The sequence below is a fragment of the Argentina anserina genome, chromosome 5 (assembly GCF_933775445.1).
Source record: "Argentina anserina chromosome 5, drPotAnse1.1, whole genome shotgun sequence".
Taxonomy (NCBI): Eukaryota; Viridiplantae; Streptophyta; class Magnoliopsida; order Rosales; family Rosaceae; genus Argentina; species Argentina anserina.
In genome coordinates, this window is record NC_065876.1 from 28301786 (window position 1) to 28329785 (window position 28000).

Below are 28000 nucleotides of genomic sequence, written 5' to 3' on the forward strand. Positions count from 1 at the left end.
CATAGATTCAGGTACCAGAAGCTGAGAGTACAACTGCCCCTCCTGCCTCCCCTACTGTTGTTTATACCTCTGACCAACGTTCCCTTGGTACAGAAGATCACTCATCTGAGGTTAGTCATTCTATTGGGGCTAATACTAGTGAAGCTAATAGTAGACAATATGTCTTGCCAAATAGGTCTACTCGAGGTCAGCCAACAAAAAAATATGAACCTACCCTTCAGGCTAAAGCTAAGTATCCTGTGGCAAATTTTATGTCTACCAAAAGATTGTCTAAGTCATATGAATCATTTGTGAATCAAATTTCTGCTGTATCAATACCTAACAAAGTGCAGGATGCATTGGGAGATCCAAAAGGGAGAAAAGCGATGGAAGAAGAGATGGAAGCATTACAGAAGAACAATACTTGGGAACTTGTATCTCCACCACATGGCAAGAAGGCAGTGGGATGTCGTTGGGTGTTTACAGTGAAGCATAATCCAGATGGGTCTGTAAGCCGGTATAAAGCACGCCTAGTAGCAAAAGGGTTCACCCAAACATATGACATAGACTATGATGAGACATTTGCACCTGTTGCAAAGATGAACACTATTCGGGTATTGCTCTCTTTTGCTGCTACTTTAAACTGGTCACTTAGACAATTTGATGTTAAGAATGCATTCCTTCATGGAGAACTTACAGAAGAAGTGTATATGGATCTTCCTCCTGGATATGTGGCAGCTTCTCCAGATAACTTTGTATGTAGATTAAGAAAATCTTTGTATGGTCTTAAACAGTCTCCTCGTGCTTGGTTTGGAAGATTTTCACAATTCATGAGGAAAATTGGCTACAGGCAGAGTAATTCAGACCACACATTATTTCTCAGACACCAACAAGGGAAAGTAACAGCCCTAATTATATATGTTGACGATATGGTAATTACTGGTAATGATACTATTGAGATGGATAGATTACAGAAGCATCTAGCTACAGAGTTTGAGATGAAGGACTTAGGTACACTCAAGTACTTCTTGGGCATTGAGGTAGCCCGGGGAAGTGATGGTATCTATCTATGTCAGAGAAAGTACATCCTTGATCTACTAACAGAGACATATATGTTGGATTGCACTCCAATTGATACTTCTATTGAGCAGAACCATCGGTTAGCAGAGTACCCAGATCAGGTGCCTACTGACAAAACTCGTTATCAAAGGATAGTTGGACGCCTGATTTATTTATCACATACCAGACCAGATCTTGCATATGCAGTAAGTGTAGTGAGTCAGTTCATGCATAATCCTAGTATGGATCACATGGATGCTGTTATGAGGATTTTGAGGTACTTGAAGTCAGCTCTAGGGAGATGAGTGATGTTTTCTAAACACAACAAAATCATTGAGGTTTGTGGTTTCACAGATGCAGATTGGGCTGGAAATATTACAGATCCGAGATCTACATCAGGGTATTTTACCTTTGTTGGGGGTAATCTTGTTACTTGGAAGAGTAAGAAATAAAAGGTGGTAGCTCGATCTAGTGCTGAAGCAGAATACAGAGGTATGGCTCAGGGAGTGTGCGAGTTGTTATGGCTTAGAAATTTGCTACAAGATTTGGGTGTTAAGCCTAAGTGTGCTATGCAGCTGTACTGTGACAACAAGGCAGATATTGATATTTCACAGAATCCTGTACAACATGATCGTACAAAGCATGTGGAGGTTGATCGTCACTTTATAAAGGAGAAGCTAGATGCTGAGACCATTAGCTTTCCTTTTGTTCCTTCAGAAGATCAACTTGCAGATATACTCACAAAAGGAGTGTCTAAGAAGGTTTTTTATGACTCACTTAACAAGTTGGGCATGGTCGATGTGTATGCACCAACTTGAGGGGGAGTGTTAGCATGAGTCAACACACACCAACCAAATCACACCAACCAAATCTCTAGCCGTATAAATTGATAAACAAATCTTTGTTTTCATACTTGATAATTGATAGTTTAGAATCCTATAAATACCTTGTAATTATTCAGTTCAATATATAAGATTGTAGCATATTCTACTTCAATAAGCAAACTTTGCTTCTTTGAAACAAACTTAAGTATCGAACAAACAGACGTAACCTGCTATAGTTATCTGTCTTCCCTTGTTCACATGCTTCTTTGAATGCGCTTCCCTTTGTTTCTCTTTACACTGTATGCTTCTTACGAACATAATAAATCGGCTGTATCACACCACCACTATTGAGCCCCACTCCTCATGTTGATAGGAATTACACAAAGAATGTACCTACACATTAAGCACCGGCATACAAAGTTAAAATACTATCAGAATGCCAAATAATACTAACTTGTTTCAGGATGAAAATTGTGTATTATTGAATGATATGGAGGCCTATATATAGGCATTTACACAACCACAATCTCGTAGGATTCAGAGTCATAATCTATTACGGAGATGCTAATCTATCTCCTAACAGGAAACCTATTAGGCTAAGACACACACAAGGGTAGAATAGTAATTCTCCCGGAACACTCCCCATCGTGTGGCATGCCTAGGTTGCATGGTGCACACATCGTTGCCTCGGTAAAAACCTTGTCAAGCAAAACAAAAACCTCTTGGGTAAAAACAAAAGCTTGATCGAAGGGAAAAAGAGCACAACGCACCGTCTACATTTGATAGCATCATGTGAGCTAGACTTCCCCTGAAGTCTACGAAACAACTCCCCCTGATTAGTGCCATAATCATGGAGTACAAAGAACAATGTATACAACGTTCATTACATGCTTCTCAAACGTAGTCTTGGGCTAATGATTAATCATTAATCTAGCCACACATCCTTAGATCATACATGCTATACTTAGCCAAACTTAGATCTTAGGAAACAAGATTGCATAACAACTCAAAACAAGAGTTTGCAATGAAAATCAGATTCTCGGATAGAATGACCTTCACTCACTTAAACGGCCATAACTTCTTCATCAAAATAGGTATCAGTGAACCGTAAAATGTTATGAAAAGTAGACACCCGTGGCTTTCCAGTGACATAAGGTTCACAACCTCATTCGATCGGAGCAGTTCACAATGCTCTGTCGAAGTTGACTGACTTGCAAATTTCCGGACAGAACTGTCCTACTTTGCTAAAACGGCCATAACTAACTCAATATGATAGCTATGAATGAATGGTTGGTGTCCCTGGAACGTCGACACATAGGCCTTTCCAACGGTACCAATTTGACCATATTTCATTGAGCGAGCTGTCTTATAGGTCTCGTTGAAGTTGACCTTCGAAACTGGACAGATTCTGATTTGGCACATTCAATGTGTCTTTCGCAAAAAGAATGGGGGAATGGACCAATGAATGACTAATTTTGGTCCGAAGCGGAACCGTACGTATCCTTTATGCTACCAGTGTCAACTGCTATACCAAGGCGTACGTTGATGTTGCTGGAGCTGCTAGCGGCGTTGGTGTGGATAGGATTTGTGTTGGTTCACTAAGTGTAGAACTAAACCCATGTCAAAGAAGCAATGCAAGTCCAATGACGATGCATAGGCGCATAGTTAATCACGTCATAATGAAAGCAATAGTATCCCAACAACACTAACATGTATGAATGTATAGCTTATTAAATCTCTTCATCATCTATACTTAGACGGAATAGAGAATCAAGAACTAGCTTTATATGAACACATATGGGTATGAGTTCTTGCAACCGATTGTACTACGTTCTCTCAAACGTCGCAATCTGATTACATAAGCTCTCCGTGGTTTGGAGGAATTTAAAGTCCCTCAGGCACTCTCATATATGTGTCAAGATCCCTTTACAGATATTCTATGACCACTATCATATGCTGCAAATCAGTTTTCATGGACACTACTACTGATCAAGTAGCGGAAAGCAATTATGTCCAAAACGAGATAATATAACTCATCGTAGTCAATACTAGGATAATGAGACAATCTTTGCGCCATAAGTCCTGCATATATCGCATGACTTCATCTTTCTCATTACACTCACGAACAACGACCAACATAACAAGTCTAGTTCAGCCTGTATTGATTCTTTCCACTTCGGTCAAGTTGCTCATCGTTGATACTTTACAACGGAATAAGAGCATAAGCGAATACATCATCAATCATGGGAGATCAATCCATTAAACACACGAGCGCGCTGAATATGATCAATTTGTGAGATTTCTATTCTTCTCTAACATCAACAAAAGGAGTCTGTAGCGTCCCACATAAACTTAGTTGATACACATGTTTAGAGAATATCTCTTGATGATGGGCAAAATACTTGTGCTTACGCATCTCGCTTCTTTCTGGTTTTGATTCCAGAGAATAATGGTCTCCCCCTCATCTAGGTAGGAGCCAAAAACGAAGTTATGACCCTTACTAGTCCATCTTTGCGTTTGCCGCCCTTGTTTTGTGGTGCAATACCACGGGCGCCGACAACACCACAGCGTACGATGGTGCCATCGCCGGCTTCCTTCCCACTGTCAAGGATGGTGCCAACGGTGCTAGGACCAGGTCATATGAAATTCTCTCATATTCTGAGAGTTCCAACCTTACCGGCACATCACAGCATTTATGTGCGATCTCGTCACTTTCGCAATATCGGTAAAGTCATTGAGCATCGAATCTTTGACTTTCTGGAGGTAGATAATGCGTTGCACATTTGCTCACTCTGAGTAGTGCGGGATCTTAATGAGACATAGTGCCATACCACGTCAATTCCAGGCGTTAAAACCGGAATGGGAGCATTCCATATCTCCCCCTAACGACGGGAAGTATGTCTCATCAAAGTGACCGTCTGCTAATATCGCAGGATAGAGATCAATGGTTGTAGATTGGAAATAGCAGACAAGTGTTGGTGATTCATCTCTCATAACCAACCAGAATACTTAATCATTTCAAGTAGACCCATTGAGATAACTACAATAGGCACATAAACAACTTTAACCAAATAGGCGTTAGTGAAAAGAACGTTGGGACCGTATCTAGTGACCATCTGGTACGCACTAAACGCTTGGCAAGTTGTGGGTCTAAAACGAATAAGTGTCGCTGCATGCAACATCATTACATATCCCCATGCAAAAATCGGCAGGTTAGTACCCATAACCAAGTCCGAGCTCTGCTAGATCGTACAGTGAATGAACATGAGGAATAATATGTTCAACGACGATCCCAGTAGATATGCAAAACGAAATCATCAAAGTCGTGGAGGTGAACTCTCCAACGGTATCCAATCAAATAGATTTGAGAGGATAGGAAGGGTGGTGAGCCCTTAGGATGATGATCATAGCTAAAAACTTTAGTGAATGCAGCGTTTCTTGTGGAAAGCAAAGCGACGTGTGACCAACGCATTGATACTCTTAACCTATACCATAAAAATACCGAAAAATGTCCGTATTCGGTTGGATAGGGTCCATTAATGTCACCTTAAATACTTTGTAAGAATCGAATGTTCTCGGTTGGACCCTTATCAAATAAGGACTTCCTTGAAATCTAGCAAAAGAACAAGCTTTGCAAAATGAGCGATGGGCATCAGAGATTGCCATGGAGGCATTAGAAAACACGGGAGGCATCACAAGCTCCTATGAAGGATGGGATGCCGCCACCGACGGCCTAAATGCCATGGAGCCACCGAGAAGGGTAGGCTCGGCCTCATCGTGCATGGCACTGATAGGCACGGCCTCACCGTGTGGAGCACGGGTGAGGTGATCCTCCAATCGCTTCGTGAACATGAAAAATAGATGATCATGTGAATTTCAAAGAACTCGAATCATCATATCTTGTTCAAAATGACCAAAAAACGATCATGTCAAAACTGAGAAGACAGTCAAACCGAACCCATGATTCAAAGAATCTTGAGTTACATAAATCTACTACTGCAGGCAAGCAAAACTATGTCTGCAGGCTAACAAAGCTACTGTCGAAGCTTGAAAAAGATACTGTCAATGAAATTTGACAGATTTATTCCTCTCCATTCTTAACACAAATATCAAGATGAAAATCCATCATTGGCATGTATGGCCTTTAAAACTTAGCAAGGCACGAAGATATAGAACACAATCTCCGCACGAGATCCGTAAAACAACTACATGCGCCGTAGGACAGTGTGGGTGGTTACGTAATTAGCAAGACACTCGATTTCACGGCGGGACATTTTCAAAATGAAGCTTAAGAGAGTCAACGACGCGGTGAACTTCTCTACACAATACGCCGTAGGATATTGTAAGAGAGGGGATTGAAACAAATGGCAATCCAATCGAATGTATCACATGGAAATAGAACTACATTCTTCAACTTAAGAGTTGGGAAAACATGGTATTAGAGCAGTTGAATACCAAACAATTAAGGTGGAAAACCTTCCATTTGGTGCGGGTGGTCACCAATAATAATAAAATCGTTTGAGCTATAAAACGAATTGGAGAAAACCGGAAAATTAACCGGAAAACCATGTCACAATAACTCAAAACCGGGTGAAATTTGGACTGAGAAAACGTGGCAGCAAGAACTGCTGAAATATGCCGGAAAAAATGATGAGAAACGACGAAAATAAAACGTCGGAAAAACTCACCGGAAGCCGGCGGCACCGATTGCCGGAGCTGGCCGTTATGGAGGCCGTAACTTCAGGTCCGACAGAGAACGCCGTCCGGAACCGGATGGCGGTGTCGGAAACGCCGGAATATGGCCGGAAGGCGGCGAATACGCCGGTAAAACGCCGGACAACATTCCGGAAACGCCAGAACAGTAACCGGTAAAGACGATGTCAATTTTGACGTTCCGAGGTTCGTTTTCCAAATTTGAAGGTCCAAAATCACAATGTAGTGCTATTGGGGTCCCATGTAACCCAAAAGCGGCCGATTTAAAAACCACGTGAGTTGTAAACGTTGATCATGCATGCTAAGCCAAGGCAAATAAAATTCTCACGAGTCCATCTTGTAACCAAGAAATACGAGAAATTTTTATAGAATATGCCAATATTTAATACAACACAACCAAACTTCCAATTCCAATAGACGACTTAAGCTAAAGTCGAGCAAGAAACATGGCAATGCCAACGTCATACTTGAAAAATAGTAAGCAGAAGACATAGTCAAAATAGATTGACTAATCAAAAGTCCGTAGCAACAAAATCTTGCATATCGGATCGGGCGGAGCCTTAGCCTGAGGCTCAAAATGTTTGCTTACTTGGGAATGGAAGAATGTTACTTTTCCATCTCCAAAATTCCCTCAAGAAATAGATACAGGTGCCAAAAATGGCATGCGTTTCTTGGATGTGGAGTATGCATCAAGGTCAACTCTGATAATACAACGTCATAGACGTTCATTAAATCACTTGAAGTGTGTCCCATATAATTCGTTATTTTTGAGATCTTTTGTCAGCAAATAGTGCTGCTTCAGAGTAATGAATCAACTCAAATAAATGAGTACGTAGACCTTGAGATTATCGCTTATAGACATGAGTTTAAGAAAACTCAAACATTCAAATAACAGTCGCGATGACGACGCATCCATGAGAAACGAGGGTTGTATTGGTTTCGAATAATCGAAATATTCAAGTATGTAACCAGAATTAGAAGGGTTGTGATGTATATGGTCACAAAATAATCGATGCATATCTGTGATTCTCATGATCGCACCCAAAACAGCGGTGCACTCAGGCGACCACACGAAATCGATATCTTCTTTTTAAATAATAACGTGACTCCCACATGACCGTCACACGAAAAAACGTCGACCAAGAGGGGAATCATATCCCTCTTTGGTCTCATCGGCGTTATAAGAAAGACCGGAAAATAAGACATGAAAAAGGCTAATAGCGCCCGATAATTTATATATATGTTCAAAAGCAGTAACTTTAAGAAAAACATACTTGTTGGTCTGCCAAATAGACCGCATATAATTAAATTGCTCTGCAAGTTGATTGTCATGCATGAAGTTGCTTGATGAATTCCTTTTCGATCTTCGTCCGATGACATAAAAATCTTGGGAAGATACGATCGAAATCGTATGTAGATGATAAAAGTATCGTCCATCTCGGCATGAATGTCATCACCATAGTACGACGAGTGATCACTTTTCCTTTACAAGCACGTGAAACATAGTTAGAAAACGAAAGCGTGCAAATAAACGATTTAATAAGCAAAAGGAAAAAAAAGGAAAAAAAAGAAATAGTTTAAAGGCCCAAAAGGGTATCGGGCTCGTCAGACCATAGGCCCAAAAGGGTAGAGAAGACGGGAGTAGCTTCTCTTGAAAGAAGAGTTTGCTTGTGCAGTTCGCGTTTCTTGCGTAGATATGCAAGAGGAGCAATTTTGAATCCTCTGATGCGGGGTCTTGCGGGGAAAAAAAATATTTTTGCGGAGCGAATGCGGAAGAGACCCTGCGGGGCTGCGTGCAGGGGTAGCATGGCAGATGCAGGGGCTGCAGGGGTCGCGAGCGAGGCTGCAGGTGTCGCGAGCGGGGCTACAGGTGTCGCGAGCGTGCGTGCAGGGGCTGCGTGCGGGGCTGCATGCGGCTGCGATGCGGGGGCTGCAGGGGTGATGCAGGGCTGCGTGCGTGCGTGCAAGGGCAGCGAGTAGGGCCTGCAGGGGCTGCGATGCGGGGGCTGCGTGCAGGGCAGTAAGGCAGAAGTTGCAGGGGCAGCAAGGCTGGCTGCGCGCAGGAATGCGGGGCTGCGGGGGTAGCAGTGGGGGGGGGGGCTGCAACAACGGCGAGCAGGGGCTGCGCCGACGAGGAGATGCCGGAGGCTGGAGACGACGGCGGTCGGCGGCGGAGAAGAGAAAAATTTCTAGGGCTCTAATAATTCAGGGTTTTAGAGCAACGTGCTGATAACGTGTTTCAGGATGAAAATTGTGTATTATTAAATGATATATGGGCCTATATATAGGCATTTACAAAACCACAATCCTGTAGGATTCAGAGTCCTAATCTATTACGGAGATGCTAATCTATCTCCTAACAGGAAACCTATTAGGCCAAGACACACACAAGGGTAGAATAGTAATTCTCTCGGAACATAACTTCAATAGTAAAAAATATCTATAAGGCCAATAAACTAAACTCTTTTACGCAAAGATTGAAGCCTCACCTGAGCTGGCTATCCATGGATGGTACAGTCATGGCCAAACTCACGATTGTCAGCTCTTTAGTCTGGAACCCCAAAATTACAATCACCCCTATAATTGGAAAAAGAAGGGGGAGACATAAAAACCTGTACAAGAAAGAGATAAGAGCATCAACAACCTATGAACCTAAACATTTGAACCATCCAGATCTGTATACACTAAAATTGACAAAAATAAAGAAACGGAAGCCTACATAGAGCTCAGTCCACCCCAGATCCGTGAAAAAGAGTGAATGAAAACAGTAGATTTTTTTTTTGGTTACAAAAAGTTTTGGCTCATGCTTGGTTATGCTACATCACCATCGTCAGGTTATACTCACAACCTCAACCATGAAGGACTTACGACAGACACGTACCTGCCACATATCCCTCAAGTATGGATTTTCACAGAAGAATTTACAGATCGCGAGCCAACGAGACATGCTTACAGCGGAGATCGAACCTGTGTGGGTGATCGAACAATATAGAATTTTAATTTCAGATCTACCCAAATAAAAAAACCAACTTTTAGAAAAAATGTTTAATATCCAAAATAAGTTTTTTTTTCCTTCCACTTATGGTATACTAAGTGTAAGTGAGCTCGAAGATCACATCTACGAAACAGAAAGACACAATTACTAGCATAATACTTTCACTTAAAAAACAACACTGTGAAGCAACAATGGAGTTGAAAGACTGAACCTTCACCTCAAAAACCATGATCAGAGTCTAAAATTTTGGAGAATAATTCTCTATTTGACAAACAGTAGTATCCTTGACTTATAGTTTCCCTGAGAGAAAAAACACAATAGGTACAATCACTCAAAAATCGTAGTAAAAAAATACTGTTTTAATTGCACAAACTCATAGCAACAAAAAATACAAACACACTAATCTTTGCACACTGAAACAATAAAAAGCAAAGATAGGCAGGAAATTGAAGTGTGTTTGGCTTAGAAAGAGTAAGATTGACATTGAGAATTAAGTTAATTGGTTTAGGGTGCTTAATTTTATACAAAAAAAGGATATACAGCTAAAGAAAAGACAAAGAAATCAATTTTTTTCTACGGCCAAAGAGAAGAAGAGACGGCATAATGCAAGGATTAGAAATGACCTCAGCTAGTAGCACTGTAATAGTGATTATTTTGCAAAGAACATTGAAATTCTGCAAAATACATTACAAAGATGAAAAGAACAAATTGCTATTTCGAAAAGAAAAATATCGAGACTACATGCAGAACTGTAAATTACACGAATAATGAAAGAATCTATAAGTGTAAATTATATTACCAAGATTGGTTAGGGTCTGGTAAAGTTGATCATCAATGATCAAAGTATCACATTCAGAATACCTTCCCTCAAAATGATTTCACATTTTCTACAGTCCTCTGAAAGACATTTTCATTTTTTCTTCCAAGGACTTGAACTCAGATCTCTACAGTGAAACTGGCCCTATAAAACAGAAGAAGAAAAAATTCAGTAATGCTGCTTTCTAATGAGCGGTTTCATTTTTTGAAAGGGATGAGATTATTTTATAAATCAATACTAAAGGTAAAGGTAGCTGTTGAAATTCAGCCACATATATAATAAGACAAAAATCCTATCTCGCTAGGAAATTCAAAATACCAGACAACATGGAATTTTCTTATTAAAATGTAGTTTCAACTCATATGCCAGATTAACTTGTTCATTTGGTTAAAGGACTGTAATGTCAAAATGAAAACCAAAGCAAATGTGACGTTATGCATAGTTAAAGAAGCTCATCTCCTTGCAGATCAAGTTATTCAAGTCACATAAAGGTTTCTCAATCCAAGTGTCTTTTATTCTTTACCTCATCTCCTTTCTTCACTTCTAACCATGACAGTTTATTAAGATTTTAAGCTTCTGGAATTCTAAGATAAACCATAAAAGCCTAAGAAAAGTCGATAATGAATTCAGGTACATTTAATCTTTCACATAGTTAAACCTTGTCACTTTCTAGTGCAAGACTTAAATCTTGAAAAGCAATTTTGTAAAACTATACATGTTCGATCTTTTACTATTATTCTTATTTTGTGATTGACATTTGTTCTCATGTATTGGTAAATCAAAGAAGTTCATTTATACCACACCACCTCAACTATATGCAGCTAACCCTTCTGCCCCATGACATGTTCCAGCATAATTTGTGAATGTAGTCAAAAATCTATTTGAAAGATTGCACACATACTAAATTTTCCTATAAATAACAAAACATTATAGGCATTTTGGGTCAAAAAAATATATAATCCGTATATCACCAGGATAAAAGCAGTTAAAAAGACACTTGACATACCTCAACTTTTCTAAATTGTAACCATGGAGACCCTCACCATTCTGCACCAAATATTGGCTACTCATTAACTAATTGAAATCTATACTGGTTCTGATTAACAACGTACATCAATTATATAATTGAAAGGAAAACACATCACTATGAATACAAATTAAATGGTTCCTGAATTTCGATTGGTTCTCCATCAGAAATGGCTAAAACAATTATCTATGCTGTAGCAGGGACTGGCTTCTGCTGGATACTAACTGAATTCCACATAGATGTGAAGCCAAGAGACTGACAAACAATAAACAGACCCTATTAGAAACCATGCCAGATCACCAAGCCACCAAAACCAATAAAAGAGAGAAAACACGGAAAAGTACTACGGCTTGATATATTAATGCACACACACAAAACATATGAAATAGTCTCTCAATTTAAAACGTTGATATATACATATATATAGGACAATTATTAGGTGCGAACATCCCGATTCCGGCGACGGCAAGTAGCGGCGGGGCGGACTATGACAGCCACACTCTCCACCTCTCGGCGATCCTGTATGTGCTAGTCGGAGCGGGGCGACTCACGACTGCCAGAATCGCGAAATCGCCAGAATCTGTCTATAATCTTGAATTTTACAAATTTTGGTTGCCATGAATCGCTGATGAAGCTCCGGCCGGCACATATGGGACTGCCGAGAGGTGGGGAGTGTGGTTGTTGTGGTCTGCCTCGTCGTTGCGGCCTCCGTCGCCGGAAACGCCGAATCTGCACCGAAAACGGCCTGTATATGTATCCAGGTCGTTTCCGATGCAAAGGTCAGTACCTTAGCTTAAGGTACAAATTTCTATTTTTTGCCTACTTTTCGATTAAATTTTCACATCTCCACCGTCCAGTCCTTAAGTAATAATGTATAGATCACCAAAATCCAAACTGGAGATTACCACATAAGACATTTAACGAGGAAAGCTTACACGTCTTTGAATCTAAGCTCCCAATAAATAACAATTTGCATGTCCCTCCCTTTCTGTCTCTCTCTTTCTCAGTCCCTGTTTTGAGATAAATGAATTGACGAAGAGAGAACAAATAACAATCTGCCCGACCAAATGGCGTTTTTATAAATAAAATGAACAATGTTCGAAAAGTGAACAGTGCCATACTTCAGCGCAAATGTTAGTTAGGAAATTTTTCAGAAACGAAAAATCGTACAACAAGCAATATATGAAAGATAATTGAGAAAGAATGTTTCTATATTCATCTCAATGATATAGTGCTCTATATATACAAGTAAAGAATCAGTTTAGATCCTAGAGATCAACTACTATTACAATTGTGATATGAATGCCTAGGATTATGCTGCTGATATTAGTGCCTAGGATTATGCTACATGAGAGAAAGCAGTAGTGAATCTATGCTATTGAATGAGATGAGAAATCAGTGCTTATCACTATGAAATAGTAGGAGAGGACCAGACATCACTATGAATAATTTGGAGGGGAAAAGAACTAACAGACTTTGACAAACTAAATGGTAACTTGGTGGATTTCCCTAGGGGACAAGAATGACATGGTGATAATTGTTTATTTTCCAACAAAGAAAGCCTAGAGGCAAGATGACGAAAAATTGGGGTAGATGGGTGCCTAAGGCGAGAATGCCAGACATCTGCAGCGACACTTTCAGCGGAAAAAATAAGTGAAAATGCTTGATTTATTAACCTATGATGGACCACTATTGAGGACTGGATAGAACCCATTGTGACTCACACCCTCTAAAAGTGTCGTCCCTGAGTGTATGTCCTTAACATAAAAGGCATTGGGAAACATTAGGATATAGCAGGAATTATCTTTAAGTAGTTGATGTGGTTAGAAAGTATATTAGCAGAGAAATGAGGACAATAGAGAACATCGGAAAGAGTAAGAGGAGAGGGAGAGGAAGACAATTTAGTCATCCAATTTTAGATATACGCAAACCTTGACCAGAAACAACACCTCCTAGTCTCCTACTGAGTCAGAGCCATGATGGTGTCGGGCATCGATAACGGCATGGGAATCATTGGTGATGTGAGCATTGGAACCAGTATAAGCAACCAAGTAGAGGAATTGTGGGGGGAATTGGTTGAAGCCGCCATAGCCAATAAACGGGAGTTGGAAATTTTGCCTGCATATGCCATATTGAGGCGTTGGTAGCAATCAATGGCGATATGGCCCTTGCGATTGCAAATCTGACACGGTCCAGGAATTACATTTTTGGAGTTGATAGCCATGGGAGGGTATGGGAGGGAAATGAACAGTAGAAAAAATGTCGATTAGACACAGAGGCTCTTGATACCATGAAAGATAATTGAGAAAGAATGTTTTCTTTATTCATCTCAATGATACAGTGCTCTATATATACAAGTAATGAATCAGTTTAGATCCTAGAGATAAGCTACTGTTACAATTGTGATATGAATGCCTAGGATTATGCTGCTGATATTAGTGCCTAGGATTATGCTACAGGAGAGAAAGCAGTAGTGAATCCATGCTATTGAATGAGATGAGAAATCAGTGCTTATCAATATAAACCACAAACAGGAATCAAAGTGAAGCAAACAACAACAATTGATGTTCAAATCAGCACTGTTGGAACTTGATACTAGAAAGTGTGCACCAACTCAGGACGGGACGATATCGCGGTTTAGCATCTGAAATTCTGAATTGGTCAACAAGACTGCTGCCTTCAGCTTTGGACAGCAACAACTCATGACTTTCCTCTAGTCACTCCGGTGAGGCATTAAAGCGAGCGGTTAAGTTATAGATCTAACGGAGAACACTTGGTCCTTCACTTTCAGTTAATCTGCATTTGTGAAAAATTTCAGTTATATACAAAATTTGCACAGAGAATCTCATGGAATATTGATAGTGATGAAATATGGAATGAGATGAGAGAGATAACTTAAATGATTGAATTTCAATCTGCATTGCTTGATAAAATTACAGCGGCTTAAAAGTCTTGAACAATTCTCCCTACTTACTCTTTACAAACTGCTGTGTAAAAGACTAATACTAGATCTAGAATTCTAATAAACTTCGTACAAAACCAGAAATCAAGAAATTGCAATCTTAAGTTGCTAACGTAACCATTTAAAAATAAATTCAGCCTCACTTGAGTCCCAACGGCCCTTATTGTCTTGAGCTATTTGCCAACTCGCTGTAGTATCTTGATTTGAGCTCAACAATGTAGTGGTCGCCTGGTTCCATTTTATCAATATGGTCGTCACTTGATTGGAGTTCCTCTAGAAAATAATTTGTCATGACATGATGATAATTTATCAACCAGAACAGAAGTCCAATTACTCCAATATTAATGAAAAACTACAACCTCCAGTAAGTCCTAAAACTGATAAAACAGCATAACGTACTGATTCCAATTTCCAAATAATTAAAACTAGAAATGAAGTCTTGGCAACCAAGAAAGAGAGACCTGCTGATTCCATCATCCGTGTCTGGGAGAGTTTCATATGTACTTCATTTTGGGGCATTACCAGGTGCACTCCACAGCTTTTCAAGGGAAGCCAGTGCTAGAGGTAAATTGTAACTCGACACTGAAAAGGTGGCCGAAGACGCCTATAACCAAACCGGTATGCCCACTCGCTAATTTTTGTGTTTAGCAGGTGAGGTAAGTTTAATGGATAATTTGATATATTATTGTTTAGAACGAGAACACAGACGGGTGATTCAACTTCAAGGTGAGCAGCGAAAGAATATGTCTGCCTTCCTAGTTCAGGCTGGCTTTGTGAGAAAGGATAACATTAAAATTCACGGTTTCTGAGCTGCATGCAGGAACCCAGTCTGCACAATCAACCCCCTTCATGAACATGTTATTTGGATACATATCGTCCAAGATTGCTCTTCAAGCACTACTACAAATATATACTACCATGACATTTTGAGGATGGCATTTAATTAAAGACGCCATTGAAAGTAACCTTTAATGGCGTTTTCATGCAAAAACCCCATTGATTTACTCCAACCGATGCAGGGACAACGTTTTACAAATGCCGTGAAATGATCAGCAGATCAACGGCGTTTTTGAACCGCCATGAAATTTCGTGGTGTTTTTGTAAATGTCGTCGTATGGTTTTTTGATGACGTTTGAAAACGCTGTGAAATTAATTGACATCAACGACGTTTGTAAACGCCACAAAAGGTGTCATGCCTAAAAGCACGGGTTTTAGGTTTCATTTTGGCGCACTTATTTCTTTCTCCCGCCGCACTTATTTTGTCTTAGAATTGAAGTGTTCCTCTTTATTCTGTCTTAGCCCTAAAATTGAAAACAAAAACCCAAAAAGTGTTCATTGTTCCTCCAACAAGAACAAAAACCCAACAGAGCACCTCGCCTTAAATACAAAATTCCTTCAGCTGTGCACCCATTCACTGCAACTCTTGCTACCTCAACGTCGCGAACCATCGGAGAAGTAGAGCCACCGTGACGGCGACAACCTTAAGGTAAGCTCCCTAATTTGGCTTTGCTTCAGTTGTTGTTGTTGTTGTTTGTTTGTATGAAATCTAAACATATTGAGATGAAAGTAGGATTGATAGGTTGCTCATATTGAGATCCAATTATCCAATTATGCCCAGTAGGTGTTTGTAGAAATGCCTAAGAGGCAAACAAATTGGTTAGAGAGGTAGGAGTTGCTAAAAACTACATTTGGAGTGCTCAAATTTTACCATATTTCCTTCTAAAACTAGTCTAGTCCAACTGGGTATTCACTTGCATAAACTTCTTAAGCTCACTGATACAAATATACATGCATGATTTTTTGTTCATATTGTAATATGGTCTGAGACAAGCAATATATATATATATATATATATATATATATATATATATACACACACACACCACACACACACACACAAAAGAAATAAGCTTCAGTTCTGAGACAAGTAATGAGTTTGGTGTTCTATTTGTAATGTAAAAACCAGTAAATCACACATGAGTGATGTTAGAACCAATTGATCTATTATCTTATAAAATTAAAACTTGAATATTGATATCGTAATTGGAACCAAGTAAATCACTCTCTCACTTGGTAATGTAGATAACCTTTTAAAGATTACATGTTGCTATGTGGATGGTATAAACATGTAGTGAAACATGGTTTTTAAGTTTGTGAATTTGTAATGTTAGTATTTGGTATAATAAGGTTTCTTCTTGATTTTGGTTCTTAGTTTGCCATTCTTTGGCTTTGTTTCTTTTCTTTTACTGACATGGTTGTTAAGATCTATACTTGCTTTGGGTGTATATATACTATTGGGATTAAGGATAAAGAGTTATACTACTTGACATGTTTCACATCTAAATAGTTTGTTGCAGAAACATGGAACTTTATATGGCATTGTGAACTTGTTTCTCTAAATTTTCTACATTGTCAGGTCCCTCTCTCTTTGTTTGTGTTCTCTGTTTAGTTTTCTAGGTTTCTTCTCTGTAACCACGATGATATTTAGGGAGTGTTGAATCTTAGACTTGAGAAATTTTTTTGCCTATTGTGTAGAGAGTTGATAAGGAGAGGAAGAGAGAAAAGTATCGGACGCAGATAACTTGTTTGTCAAAATGCCATAAAGAAATGTTAATTTAACATGTTGATTGAAATGAATACATATCTGTATTGATAACTCATTTGCATGATTATGTTGTTTTAGTAGTGAATAACCATTTTACAAGTTGATTTTCAATTTTTAAATGCAGGTTTTGAGGACTATTTGTCATGCATGAAGCCTAGCTGAGAGTACTGTGTCACAGCTTTGAAAGGAAAGGATATAATCCTCAACCATAGATTACTTTCAAGGCCGGACTCTAACATTTCTAATACAAAAGCAAAACTATGGATTAAAGGACATGAGCCAAAAAAAAAAAGCAAAAATCATGTTGTTCCGACCAAAGTTGTATGCAGTCTACTCCTTCACTTATCAGAAATTGTACTTGTTTCTTAAGTTATTGCATTTGCTATTGTTTTGTCGAAATGATTACTTTTCTTGTAGGCTGAGGTCCAAGCTAAACTTGACTCGCTTCCACAAACAACTGATGATGATGTAGCTATATTGGAAGATAATATTTTGACTCAAGTTCTTGGTAAAGACCGTCCTGGTCATGTTAGAGGACTTGGGGCTAGAGTTACAACAACAAAGTTAGGGCTTTATGTACAAAGTGACTCCAAATATGAAGAACTGAGATCTGAACTGAACAAAGAATCTTCACGTAGGAAAAAATTGGAGCAATTAATAGCAAAGAAGTTAGGGATTAACTTGGTAAGTAGTTATGTCATACTTATCTGATTTAAAAGTTCTTTTCAGTGTATCTTCAAATGCCTAGTGAACAACTAATTGAATATATGTCTAGGATGATTTTGATGATGCTGATGGTGGTGGTGTGAGCACAAATCTGGAAGTGCTTTCTTTTTTATGAAGCAGAATCATAGGGTACAATAATATTTTTGGAAGATTATCAATTCAGTTTATGAGTATGAATGGATTTGGTATCAGTTAATGTAAAGGGAAAACTTGGATTCAATTTACTCTCTTAATTTGCTTGTTGGGGTTATTCTTGTGCATTCTATGTGTTTGTTATAAGTACTCTATTAAAATAGGTATTAGGTCTATGTTTTTTTTTATAACAAGGTCTGTTTTAATAGGTTTGCATGTAGTGCCTATTTAATGGAGTTGTAGGATGTCTGCATATAGAGAAGTTGCAACTTGCAAAGGAAGATTAGTTAATGCTAGTTTGTTTTAATAGGTCTGAGTTGTGATTTTTGACTATCTAACTCTTGTTCAAAACCTCATCGTAAGCCCCAATCCAAAATCTCATTCTAATAAGCTAGAATAAGAATGATAACAACAATTACTCCACCTTGAAAAGGATAATGTTCATGACCTTGCTAATTACCAGGGTTGGTCTGCCTTTTAACACCTCTTTCATAGCCTTGGTATCAGAAACAAGTCCCTTAGCCATCATGACTTGCACAAACGTTTTCCCCTCTTAGCTAGGCTTTCTTGTCCTCTTGCCTTGCAAACCCTCTAACACTGCAGTGTAGGTGGCAACATTAGGATTCATGCCCTTGTCCAGCAGTTGTGATTTGCTGTTGGTTTTGTGTTTGAAAAGAGTTAATTTGATACTTCAAATGTTCAAGCCCTTTGAAGAATGGTGATTCGTTTGTTCACACAATATGCAACAACAAATGATTGGCATCTACCCTTTGGCATCTCAACAATCAATCTTAGTTCTCTATTTTGTTCATGTAATTAACAATGTACTTCACTGTCTTAGTAGTTATTTCATGTCTTTTACTTACATTTGTAGATGTGATGTAGTTCAACAATGCTACTATGGTTTTGTGATGCTAGTTTGGTCTGAATGGATATGCAAGTTGTGATAACATTGTTCATTTGTGTTTGGATGTCCAAATTATTGATCTAAATCACTTTTATGACCAAGATTTCTAATTTATGCATGCCCAGATCATTTAATTTTTTTTCATAAACAAATATTAAGATGGCGTTTGAAAAACGTCATTTCTGATTTATTTAACGGTGTTTGAAAATGCCATAGAAATATGTTTTGAACCTTTAGAAAAGAGATTGATGGCACTAAGCCAAACGTCATCAAGTGAATCCATGGTGTTTGCCCAAACATCATGAAACAATAATCCATGGCGTTTATCAAACGCCGTGCTTTTCTTAATATTAATGGCGTTTACCAAAAGCCGTGTAATTCTTACAATCCATGTCGTTTGAAAAACGCCGTTAAACTAATTTCCAAAGCACGGCGCCACTGTTAACGGCGTTTGACCATGGCGGCGAAAAACGCCGTGGATGACTTTTGATGGCGTTTTTCAAACGCCATTGATGTGTCTTTGTGTACTAGTGAAGTTAAGTATTTTATTTGTAAAATTTAAGATAACTATGTGATGCACCATGAACATGATTTCGGAATGTATGAGTGTATGACAACTTATGTCTAGCTAAATCATATTATGATCAGAGTACCCTAAATTTTCAATCAACAAAAAATATATAGAGGCTCATATTCTTCAGGAATTTAGGGTGGTTTTATTCTAAGGGTGGGCATAAAAAGCTGAAATCCTGATCCCGTCCCAAAATTCATAGGGATGGGATGAGACGGAGATCTAAAAACGTTCATCCCATTTCATAATAGTGTGATGGGACATGGGACAAATAATCTTTGTCCCGTTTCGTCTCGTCCCGTCTCGTAATTAAATAACTTATAATCTTGACTGTTGAATATCTCATCTTTCACCGGTGATTTATAATTCTAAGAGTTATGTCTTAAGGAGCAAAAGAGAACTTCATTCTTAGCCCTGGCCTTAGTCTCTCCCAAGCCCCATCTCGTCGGCCTCCCTTTTCTCCTCTTTGATCTTCGACTGCTTCTCTGTCCCTCCCAGCCTTAACCTTCGTTCTATGACTTCTCTTCACTCCATTCTCAAATAGAGGAGTTTTACGGGTTTGCTTCCCACGTCCGCTGCAACCACTTTCACAGTTGGAACGACTTAGCAATTCCCTCTCCTTCCAATCTCAGTTAAAGCTCTCAGAATCTGGGTAAGTTCATTTCATCAAGAGATTTCAATTTCAAATTTCTAGTTCATTCTGATTCAAGGTAGTGTGTGTGTGTGAGATTTTGATGCAAGGTTAGCACTTTAGGTTATGATGATTACTAAACTTTGTTTTAGATAGTATGTTTGATCGATTTCACTTGCTTGGCCTACTAAGATTTCATTGTTAAACTTTGTTTCAATTGTTTGTTACTTTCTCAGTTGATTTTTGTGTTAAAAATTGGATGTCAGGTGATGATATTGCAAAGGTTGAAGTACCAACAATGATAAACACTGAGTTTTATGATGGTTTTGAGGTAGGTATACATTTTGACAAGTGTTTATACTTTATACTTGTTGGCTGATTTCAATTCATTTTTGCATTAGACATTTAGACTTACTCTTGGACTCTGTCATTTTTGCAAATCATGAGGACATTGCTTCAAACAAGAACAATTGTCCACCTCCAACTCCAAGAAGAAAATGAAAGGGGAAGTTTGTACCGACTACAAATGTAATTGATGTTTAAGTATTTAACTTGTATGATGTTTGTTATGTAACTATTTATGTTTGTGATGGAGTGATGGACTGTTTAGAACTTTGGATGGACTCTTAATCAATGTTGTTAATTCGTAACTTTGTTTGATCTTTGTTTTGTGACTATTTAAATTTGTGATGGACTCTTTGTCAATGTTGTTAATTGACTTAATTCGTAGTTGATTACTTGAAATCTTGAATGATAATTGTCTCTTAGAATTGAGAAAATAGGTAATTCAAAGTCATGGAATGGTGGGATTAAGCTTGTCCCGTCCCGATCCTAACCGAGATTAATCATAAGTGTGATGCATTCTTTAAAACGCTCGTCCCGATTTAAAAAATTGAGATGAGCCGTGGAATGAGCCTCGTCTCGTCTCATCCCATCACGTCCCGTGCCCAACCCTATTTGACTCACAAACCTTATATGAGAGCTAATCAGAAGCTAGTTCAAGAGTCGTAGTGTATAGTAAAAAAGAGTGGGTGATAACTTCATCATAATTAAGTTAAAAGAATTGAAGTGATAATCTATACCCAATTTTTGTTTATGATCATGAACTGAAAGCAAAATTATTAGTTTAATCTAACTTGGCAGTTCAATTGAATGAAAATAAATTTGCCGATCACTTTTATTTGTCCACCCTCATGCCCACCCACTTAGATTAATGTCATGTGTCATAGATTAATTATGGTATAACCATGTTTATCTATATAAATTAATAACAATAAATTATATTTTTTCTAATTTACATTTAACAAAAATTTTAGAGTTTATTTTAGAATAAATTCCTCCTATGGTGCTTGATGTATCGCTACTTGGACAATTTGATACCTGATGTATGAAAACGGACAATTTAGTACTTGAAGTTCTCATTTATATTCCATTTTAGTACTTATGTCAATTTTGATCATATTTTCAAATTATTTTCGTAATTCTAGTTATAAACTTCTTAAACCCACACTTAAATTTATTTTAACCTATTATCTCCAAATTGTATCTTAATTATCTTCAAAAGTTCGATATATCTCCCTCATTTAGCAACTAATATGTATATATTTAAATATAAATCTTCTCAATATAGCTATGATATACAATATATCACATTTAGCTATGAATAATTTGAAAATATATTTTTAAAATAACTAAATTGGAATTGCATATTGGAAATTTATTTTCTTAACGAAAAAAGCAATTATTTGTAAATTATGTTCAATTGCTTTCAGCTACATTTAATAAGGATAAAGTAAATATACTTTTGTTGTAATAATTATACAAATTATTTATATTTTGATATATGTGTAGTGGATGTGAATGACATATATATTGGAGACAAATGAGAGACAATTTGATGATAGGAAAATATGAAACAAAATATAAAATTAAGGAGGTAAGGACTAAAGTGACGAAAATAACCCTCGAAGTATGATCAAAATTGACAAAAGTACAAAATTGTCCGTTTTCAAACATCAGATATCAAATTATCCAAGAAGTCATACATAAGCTACTATATGAGGAATTCACCCGTTTATTTTTCTTAAAATTTTTCGGGTTTAGAGTTTAATTAGGGTTTAGAGTTTTAGAATTTTTAGTCTCAATTATCGCAAACTCGAAAAATTCTAAAACCCTAAATAGTTTAGTATAAACTCGAAACCCTAAAATCATTATAAATAATATATTTATTATTATTGAATATAAGATAAAATAAATTAATAATAAATTTCAAAATTTTAGAGTAAACTATGATATAACTATGTAAATGAAAAAGACACATGACATTAATCTAGTTAGGTGGTCATTATTGAACAAATAAAGGGTGGTCGGTAAATTTACTTCACAATTTAATTGTTGATTAGAAATTGAATGGTTGATTTGTTGTCATCTGGATTAACATCTGAGTAATATTTGGAAAAATAACAATAAATAAATAAATTTTAAATTTTAAAATCCTTGTGATACACACGCATCTCAGTTCCTAGGCTGCCAAGGCCGAGTAAGCACTGAGCATAAGGCCCAAAAATAAATTGGGCTTCAATAATTACATGAATTAATTTGGAGCTTTTCTCATTTTTTAGTCATTCTATTCTTTCTTATGTCACTATCGGCTCCATCGCTAATTTTAAGCTCTGCGTATCTAATCGCCGTGGACCTCAGAGAGTCTTGTTCCAATCGGACGGCGATGGAGAACGCCGACGTCTTCACGGGGCTGCAGGAATTTCTCGAGCGCATGCGTCAGCCGTCGGCCAGCGACTTCGTCAAGTCTATCAAAAGGTGTGAGAATGAATCGTGTTTGATTTGATTTGATTTGATTTCAATTGAATTGAGAGTTGAGAAATTTAATTGGATTGCAGTTTCATAGTGTCGTTTTCGAACAATGCTCCTGATCCGGAGAGGGACAGTGTTGCAGTGCAGAGCTTCTTTCACCAAATGGAATTGGATTTTAGGGTTCATCCTCTTTGGGCTGGCTGCTCTGAAGAGGAGCTCGATAGTGCTGGCGAGGTCAGTTATTTCACTTTTACTTAGCCGTAATACTCATTTTTTTACTACTTCTTAACCAAGTTTAGCTTAGACTTGCTTAGTTATATGAATTTGAACCAACTAGTAAGTGAAGCAAGTGATGTATCTGTCATTAAGTGTTTTCTTTAGGTATGAAATGAAAGTCATCTTCTTTCGAAGTTCTGCATCCTTCTATTAACTTTAGATACAAGAAAGATGGATTAATTGCCATTTCTCGACCGTAAATTATCATGATGTTGGAGAAAGTCATCTTTTTTTGAAGCTCTGTATCCTCCTGATGAAGTTAGAGAAAAGAAACATGTATTCATTGCTATATCTGGACCCATAATTTCACAATTGATTCCACTTACCACACAACCCCTGAAAGAGTGCCAAATGAAACGAAAACAATGTAATCGGGTGTAGCATATAATGGAGATAAGATTGATGAATATCTACAAGATTTTGTACTAATTGCCTCCTGATGTAGTGTATCTGTCGTGCATCATTTTTGCTTTTTTGTAGGAACTCTTTAGTTATCATTTATCCACTTGCACCTTAACATTGTTCTTTTGGATAAGAATGCACATATTATATTGTTTGATCATTAGCTAATGCTTGATATCTCTAATAGCTGTTGTTGGTTGTTTTGTCTTTTCTTCTTTGCCTGGGCGTTGTGTTAAAATACAGGGACTGGAGAAGTATGTCATGACAAAGTTATTTACTCGTGTATTTGCTTCACTTCCAGATGATGTAAAAGTTGACAACACACTACATGAGAAGATGGCTTTAGTTCAACAGTTCATTCGACCAGAACATTTGGATATCAAGCCCCCTTATCAAAATGAATCATCATGGCTGGTGAGTGAAAAAAAGGGGCAAAAATGCCAATTTGCACCCAAAACTTGGTCATAATTGTCAGTTTGCACCTTGAACTTGCATTTCAGTCAATTTACCTCTTAAACTTGGTAAAAATTGTCGATTTGCACCCCTTCTATTAAATTTAATGTTTTATATCTAATTTTAAGTCACACGTTATGCATTTGGAGAACAATATTGTCATTATATATTTAGTCATATTTAATAATGAAATAAATTAATAAAATTACTTAAAAGGAACATTTGCTACTATGTTTTTTTTACTTTTTTCGAAACATGTTATTGATTTATATATTTATTATTTTACGTGATATGGTATATTAAAATATATTAGAAAAATATAAATAAATACATAAAAATTTAAAAATAAATGTGTACATATAAAATATATATATATATATATATACATATACACAACACTATATTTGAATAAGTGGGTATGTTGAATATATAATTCGAAGTATGGTTAAGTATGTAGAAAAAAGATGTAAATAAATAATTTAATTAAAAATAATAATCCTCCTTTTAAAGAATATCTTTATTTGTTTTTAAGAAATATATAAATACAAAATGACAACATTACCTCTCATGTGCATGACAAGTGACGCAAAATTAGATAGAAACAGTTAAATTTAACGGATGAGGTGCAAATCGGCAATTTTTACCAAATTTAAGAGGTAAATTGACTCAAATGCAAGTTCGGAGTGCAAATTGACAATTTCAGCTAAATTTAGAGTATATTTTGACAATTTTGCCAAAAACAAAAAACTATACTTACATATACATATATATATATATGTGTGTGTGTGTGTGTTTTTGTGTTCTCTGTGCATAGTTCCTGAGATCCTCAAATAGACTTTTTTCAATCAAGATGCATTGCTCGTCATAATCACACATATACACAGGTTTTGTACTTTAACATGAAGATGACTAAGTTGTAGGAATTTTCTTGACATATGATACTCCATTTTCAGGAGAATATGGATCTTCTAGTGCCTGAAATCTCTTACAAAGAAGGGAAAAAAAAGGGAAAAGAAAATTTGTTCAATATTTTCCCGTACTTTAACTAATAGATGCGGAATAGAAACAACTTGCTTCAATTTGTATTTTATTTCAATAAAATATGTTTGGAAAACTTATCTGATTTGTTGATCAAGCGTGTAAATAGTAACATCATAAGTTTCTCAGAGCATCACTCACTGAAAAGGTAATATGATCAGGATCAATGTTTTCAGATGCGAAAGCGAAGGCGAAGGCGACATGGTCAAGCCTCACAAGACGTGAGCATCGGCGTGCAAAGGCGATTTAAGGCGATCGCCTTTCCAACAAACATTAATTTAATTAAAATATATATATTTTAGTCTTAAACAACATTAGACACATAAATGATTTTTTTTTTCACTATAATAGAGGATGCACTCCTCTAAGTATCAAAGCAGCCCAACCAAAGGTTTATATGCACCTAGCTTATAGCCAAACAGATGGTTTATATGCATCTAGCTTATAGCCAAACAGATGATCGAAGGCATTGGTTAATTATGAACATGTTCATGATTACTATTTATATCAATTAAGAAGGTATGGTGAATGGGAAAGCACAATGCTTAACGCTGCAAGAAGATCGGACTAAGCTCTGATGTTACATGAGAATAGCTAGTCATTCAGAGACAAAAATGGCTTGGGTTCTCTTGGCATGATGCATGGACTTCTATAATTCCCTTGTTTGCTAGTATTTAAAATTTCCTGTCTTATGTAAAAGATATTGGTATTCTTAATACTTCCTAGGACTTGATGCGTTGTTGTCCTCCTATGACCTTAACCAATTTGAGTTTTTCACTCCAACGTTAAATTTGGAAAATTCCAACTTAAAAAAAAAAAACATAAATCAGAGGATGCCAAAATTTCGTCGTTTTGGCCTCCAGAAAAAAAAAATTTGCTTCTTCTTCTTCGTGTCGCTCCGCTTCTCCTCCGCTCCGCCGCTCTCCGTCGCTCCGGTGGTCGCATTTCCATCGCCTCGCTTGAGTTTGAACCTGCGGGGCTTTTCTCCGTCGCTCCGCCCGAAGGCGCGCACCGGCGACGCCTCGGCATCGCATCTGAAAACATTGATCAGGATAGTGCTGACTGCTGAATGTGCTAACTTTGGTAAAGCTTTGTTATACTTCAAATGAAATACCTAGTTCAGGAAACCATGATGGACTTTCTCCTCTTCCAATGAACTCATGTGTGTAACAGTTTCCCCAGTTGAACACTTTTCATGCTCTGCATGGTTAATGAATGCCAATTTTTTTTTTTGCTCTTTTAAATTTTGATGGTGAGCATGCGCATGGGAAACTTGGAGTCATGATTATCTTCTGTATGGTTTGTTGAATATCTCCTGCTGAGTTCATACTCATGCAATTTTTCGCTTTTGCTGTTGCAGCTTGCACAGAAAGAACTGCAGAAGATCAATATGTACAAGGCACCAAGGGATAAGCTTGTGTGTATACTCAATTGTTGCAAGGTTATCAATAACTTGCTGCACAATGCTACAATTGCTTCGAATGAGAATACCCATGGAGCTGATGAATTTCTTCCTGTCTTAATCTATGTTACTTTGAAGGTACGAGCAACATCATATGATGGCCTCTAAATTCATTTATTGCAGTCAGTGCAGTGCATTTTTGTTTCTATTCTACTTATTTTCATTATGATATGGTTATTATGATCTGTCTGCTGCTGCAAACATTAAGGCTCAGACTTAGCTCTTAGTTGATCCCATCAATGAAGAAAAATAATGTATATTTACAAGCTTTCTTTACATGTGATTCAGGCCAACCCTCCGCAACTGCACTCAAATTTGTTGTATATACAAAGATTCAGGCGACAATCTCAATTAGTAGCAGAAGCAGCCTATTTTTTCACAAACATGTGCTCCGTTGAATCCTTCATTTCAAATATTGATGCAAGAGCCCTGTCAATGGATGAAACCGAGTTTGAAAAGAACATGGAATCTGCTCGAGCAATTTTATCAGGACTCTCAACTGATTCGAACATGCAGCCTAATCAAAGTGGTCAGCTTGCGAATATGAACAAGGAGCCAACAGTACCCCTAAAATCATCAAAAGTTCCATCACTTTCAGATTTGGAGGATAAGGGTGCAGCACTCCTTGTAAACGATAAACAGGCAAGCCAAGTTTTCCGGCAGTATCCATACTTGTTTGCGGATGTTGGTGATCTGACAGTCAATGATGTAGAAGACCTTCTTAATAATTACAAGCAGCTTGTTTTCAAATATGTGTGTCTCGCCAAGGGATTGGGTAATTCTGCTCCATCTGTTCCTTTAAAGAGTTCAGAAACACAGGATTACCAGCATACTGAAACTTCAAGGCAACAGGACCATACTAGGGCTGCAGAGTCCAGTGATGAGTCACCAAAGGATACTGATAAAAAGGACGATGGGTATAATACAGAGTCTCTTTTTGAAGTGGAAAGTTTGGAATCTCAATTGTTGCAGGACCAAACAGTAGCACCACAAAACAGTAAACACGAAGAGTCCTCTCAATCACAGCTCTCCTAGTTAATGTAATTTGCAGGGGTGATGCTAAATTTTAGTGCTGGATCACCGTCAGGGACCACTTTTCTCATTTCTTAAGCGTGGATGGAATATCAGTGACTACCTCTGGTTAGCAATGAGCCAATGAGTGCTATCATGTGTCGGGTGTCGCACTTAATGGTGAAGTCCTGGATAAATGAGGAGTTTAGCATTTTGATTAGGCAAGCTTCACCAGGCTTTCGTGCGAAGATAGAAATATTTCCACCCTTTCAGCAAGTCGGCATTTGCACAGTTATACTATTGGGCACTTGTAATCTCATATATGCAACAATGTAATGAGTCCCGAGACAGAGACTGGCACGAGCATGTCGAATCTGAATGAAATGTAGCTTTCAGTAGACGCACTTTGCAGTCCTCCATCATGGGGCAGAAATTTATGTTCTGCATTTCTTTTCCTGTGTTATTTCTCTGCATTATCTTACTCTTGTGAAACAATCTCTTTATGTTGATAGTTGTAGTTTCTTTCTGTGTTCGACTACTATTCTCTACTAGATTGGCTGTTGGTTTAATTGTCAATTTACTAATCTTTCACCCCAGTA

At 37.6% G+C, this 28000-nt stretch overlaps 2 protein-coding genes across 2 annotated transcripts in view; both read left to right on the top strand.

The window, feature by feature from the left end:
* The first annotated feature begins 16265 nt into the window (after positions 1–16265).
* The window catches only part of LOC126793659 (ATP-dependent Clp protease proteolytic subunit 5, chloroplastic), a 135434-nt gene continuing 123699 nt past the window's right edge, over positions 16266–28000 (top strand). Inside the window, exon 1 of the mRNA XM_050520256.1 lies at positions 16266–16274. The gene's annotated coding sequence lies outside the window, so the exon portion shown is untranslated. The remainder of the gene's footprint in view (positions 16275–28000) is intronic.
* LOC126793653 (vacuolar protein sorting-associated protein 9A-like) lies at positions 22585–28000 on the top strand. Its single transcript, XM_050520245.1, has 5 exons — positions 22585–22765; positions 22846–22993; positions 23681–23851; positions 26289–26468; positions 26679–28000. The coding sequence occupies exons 1-5, from the start codon at positions 22587–22589 to the stop codon at positions 27423–27425; spliced, it is 1425 nt and encodes a 474-aa protein (XP_050376202.1). The 5' UTR covers positions 22585–22586; the 3' UTR covers positions 27426–28000.

Excerpts from the sequence above, each read along its gene's own strand:
- LOC126793653 (XM_050520245.1), top strand. The coding sequence starts at position 22,587 with ATGTCACTATCGGCTCCATCGCTAATTTTAAGCTCTGCGTATCTAATC. Across the intron at positions 23,852-26,288 it reads AAAATGAATCATCATGGCTG|CTTGCACAGAAAGAACTGCA; the intron begins GTGAGTGAAAAA and ends TTGCTGTTGCAG. Across the intron at positions 26,469-26,678 it reads TAATCTATGTTACTTTGAAG|GCCAACCCTCCGCAACTGCA; the intron begins GTACGAGCAACA and ends CATGTGATTCAG.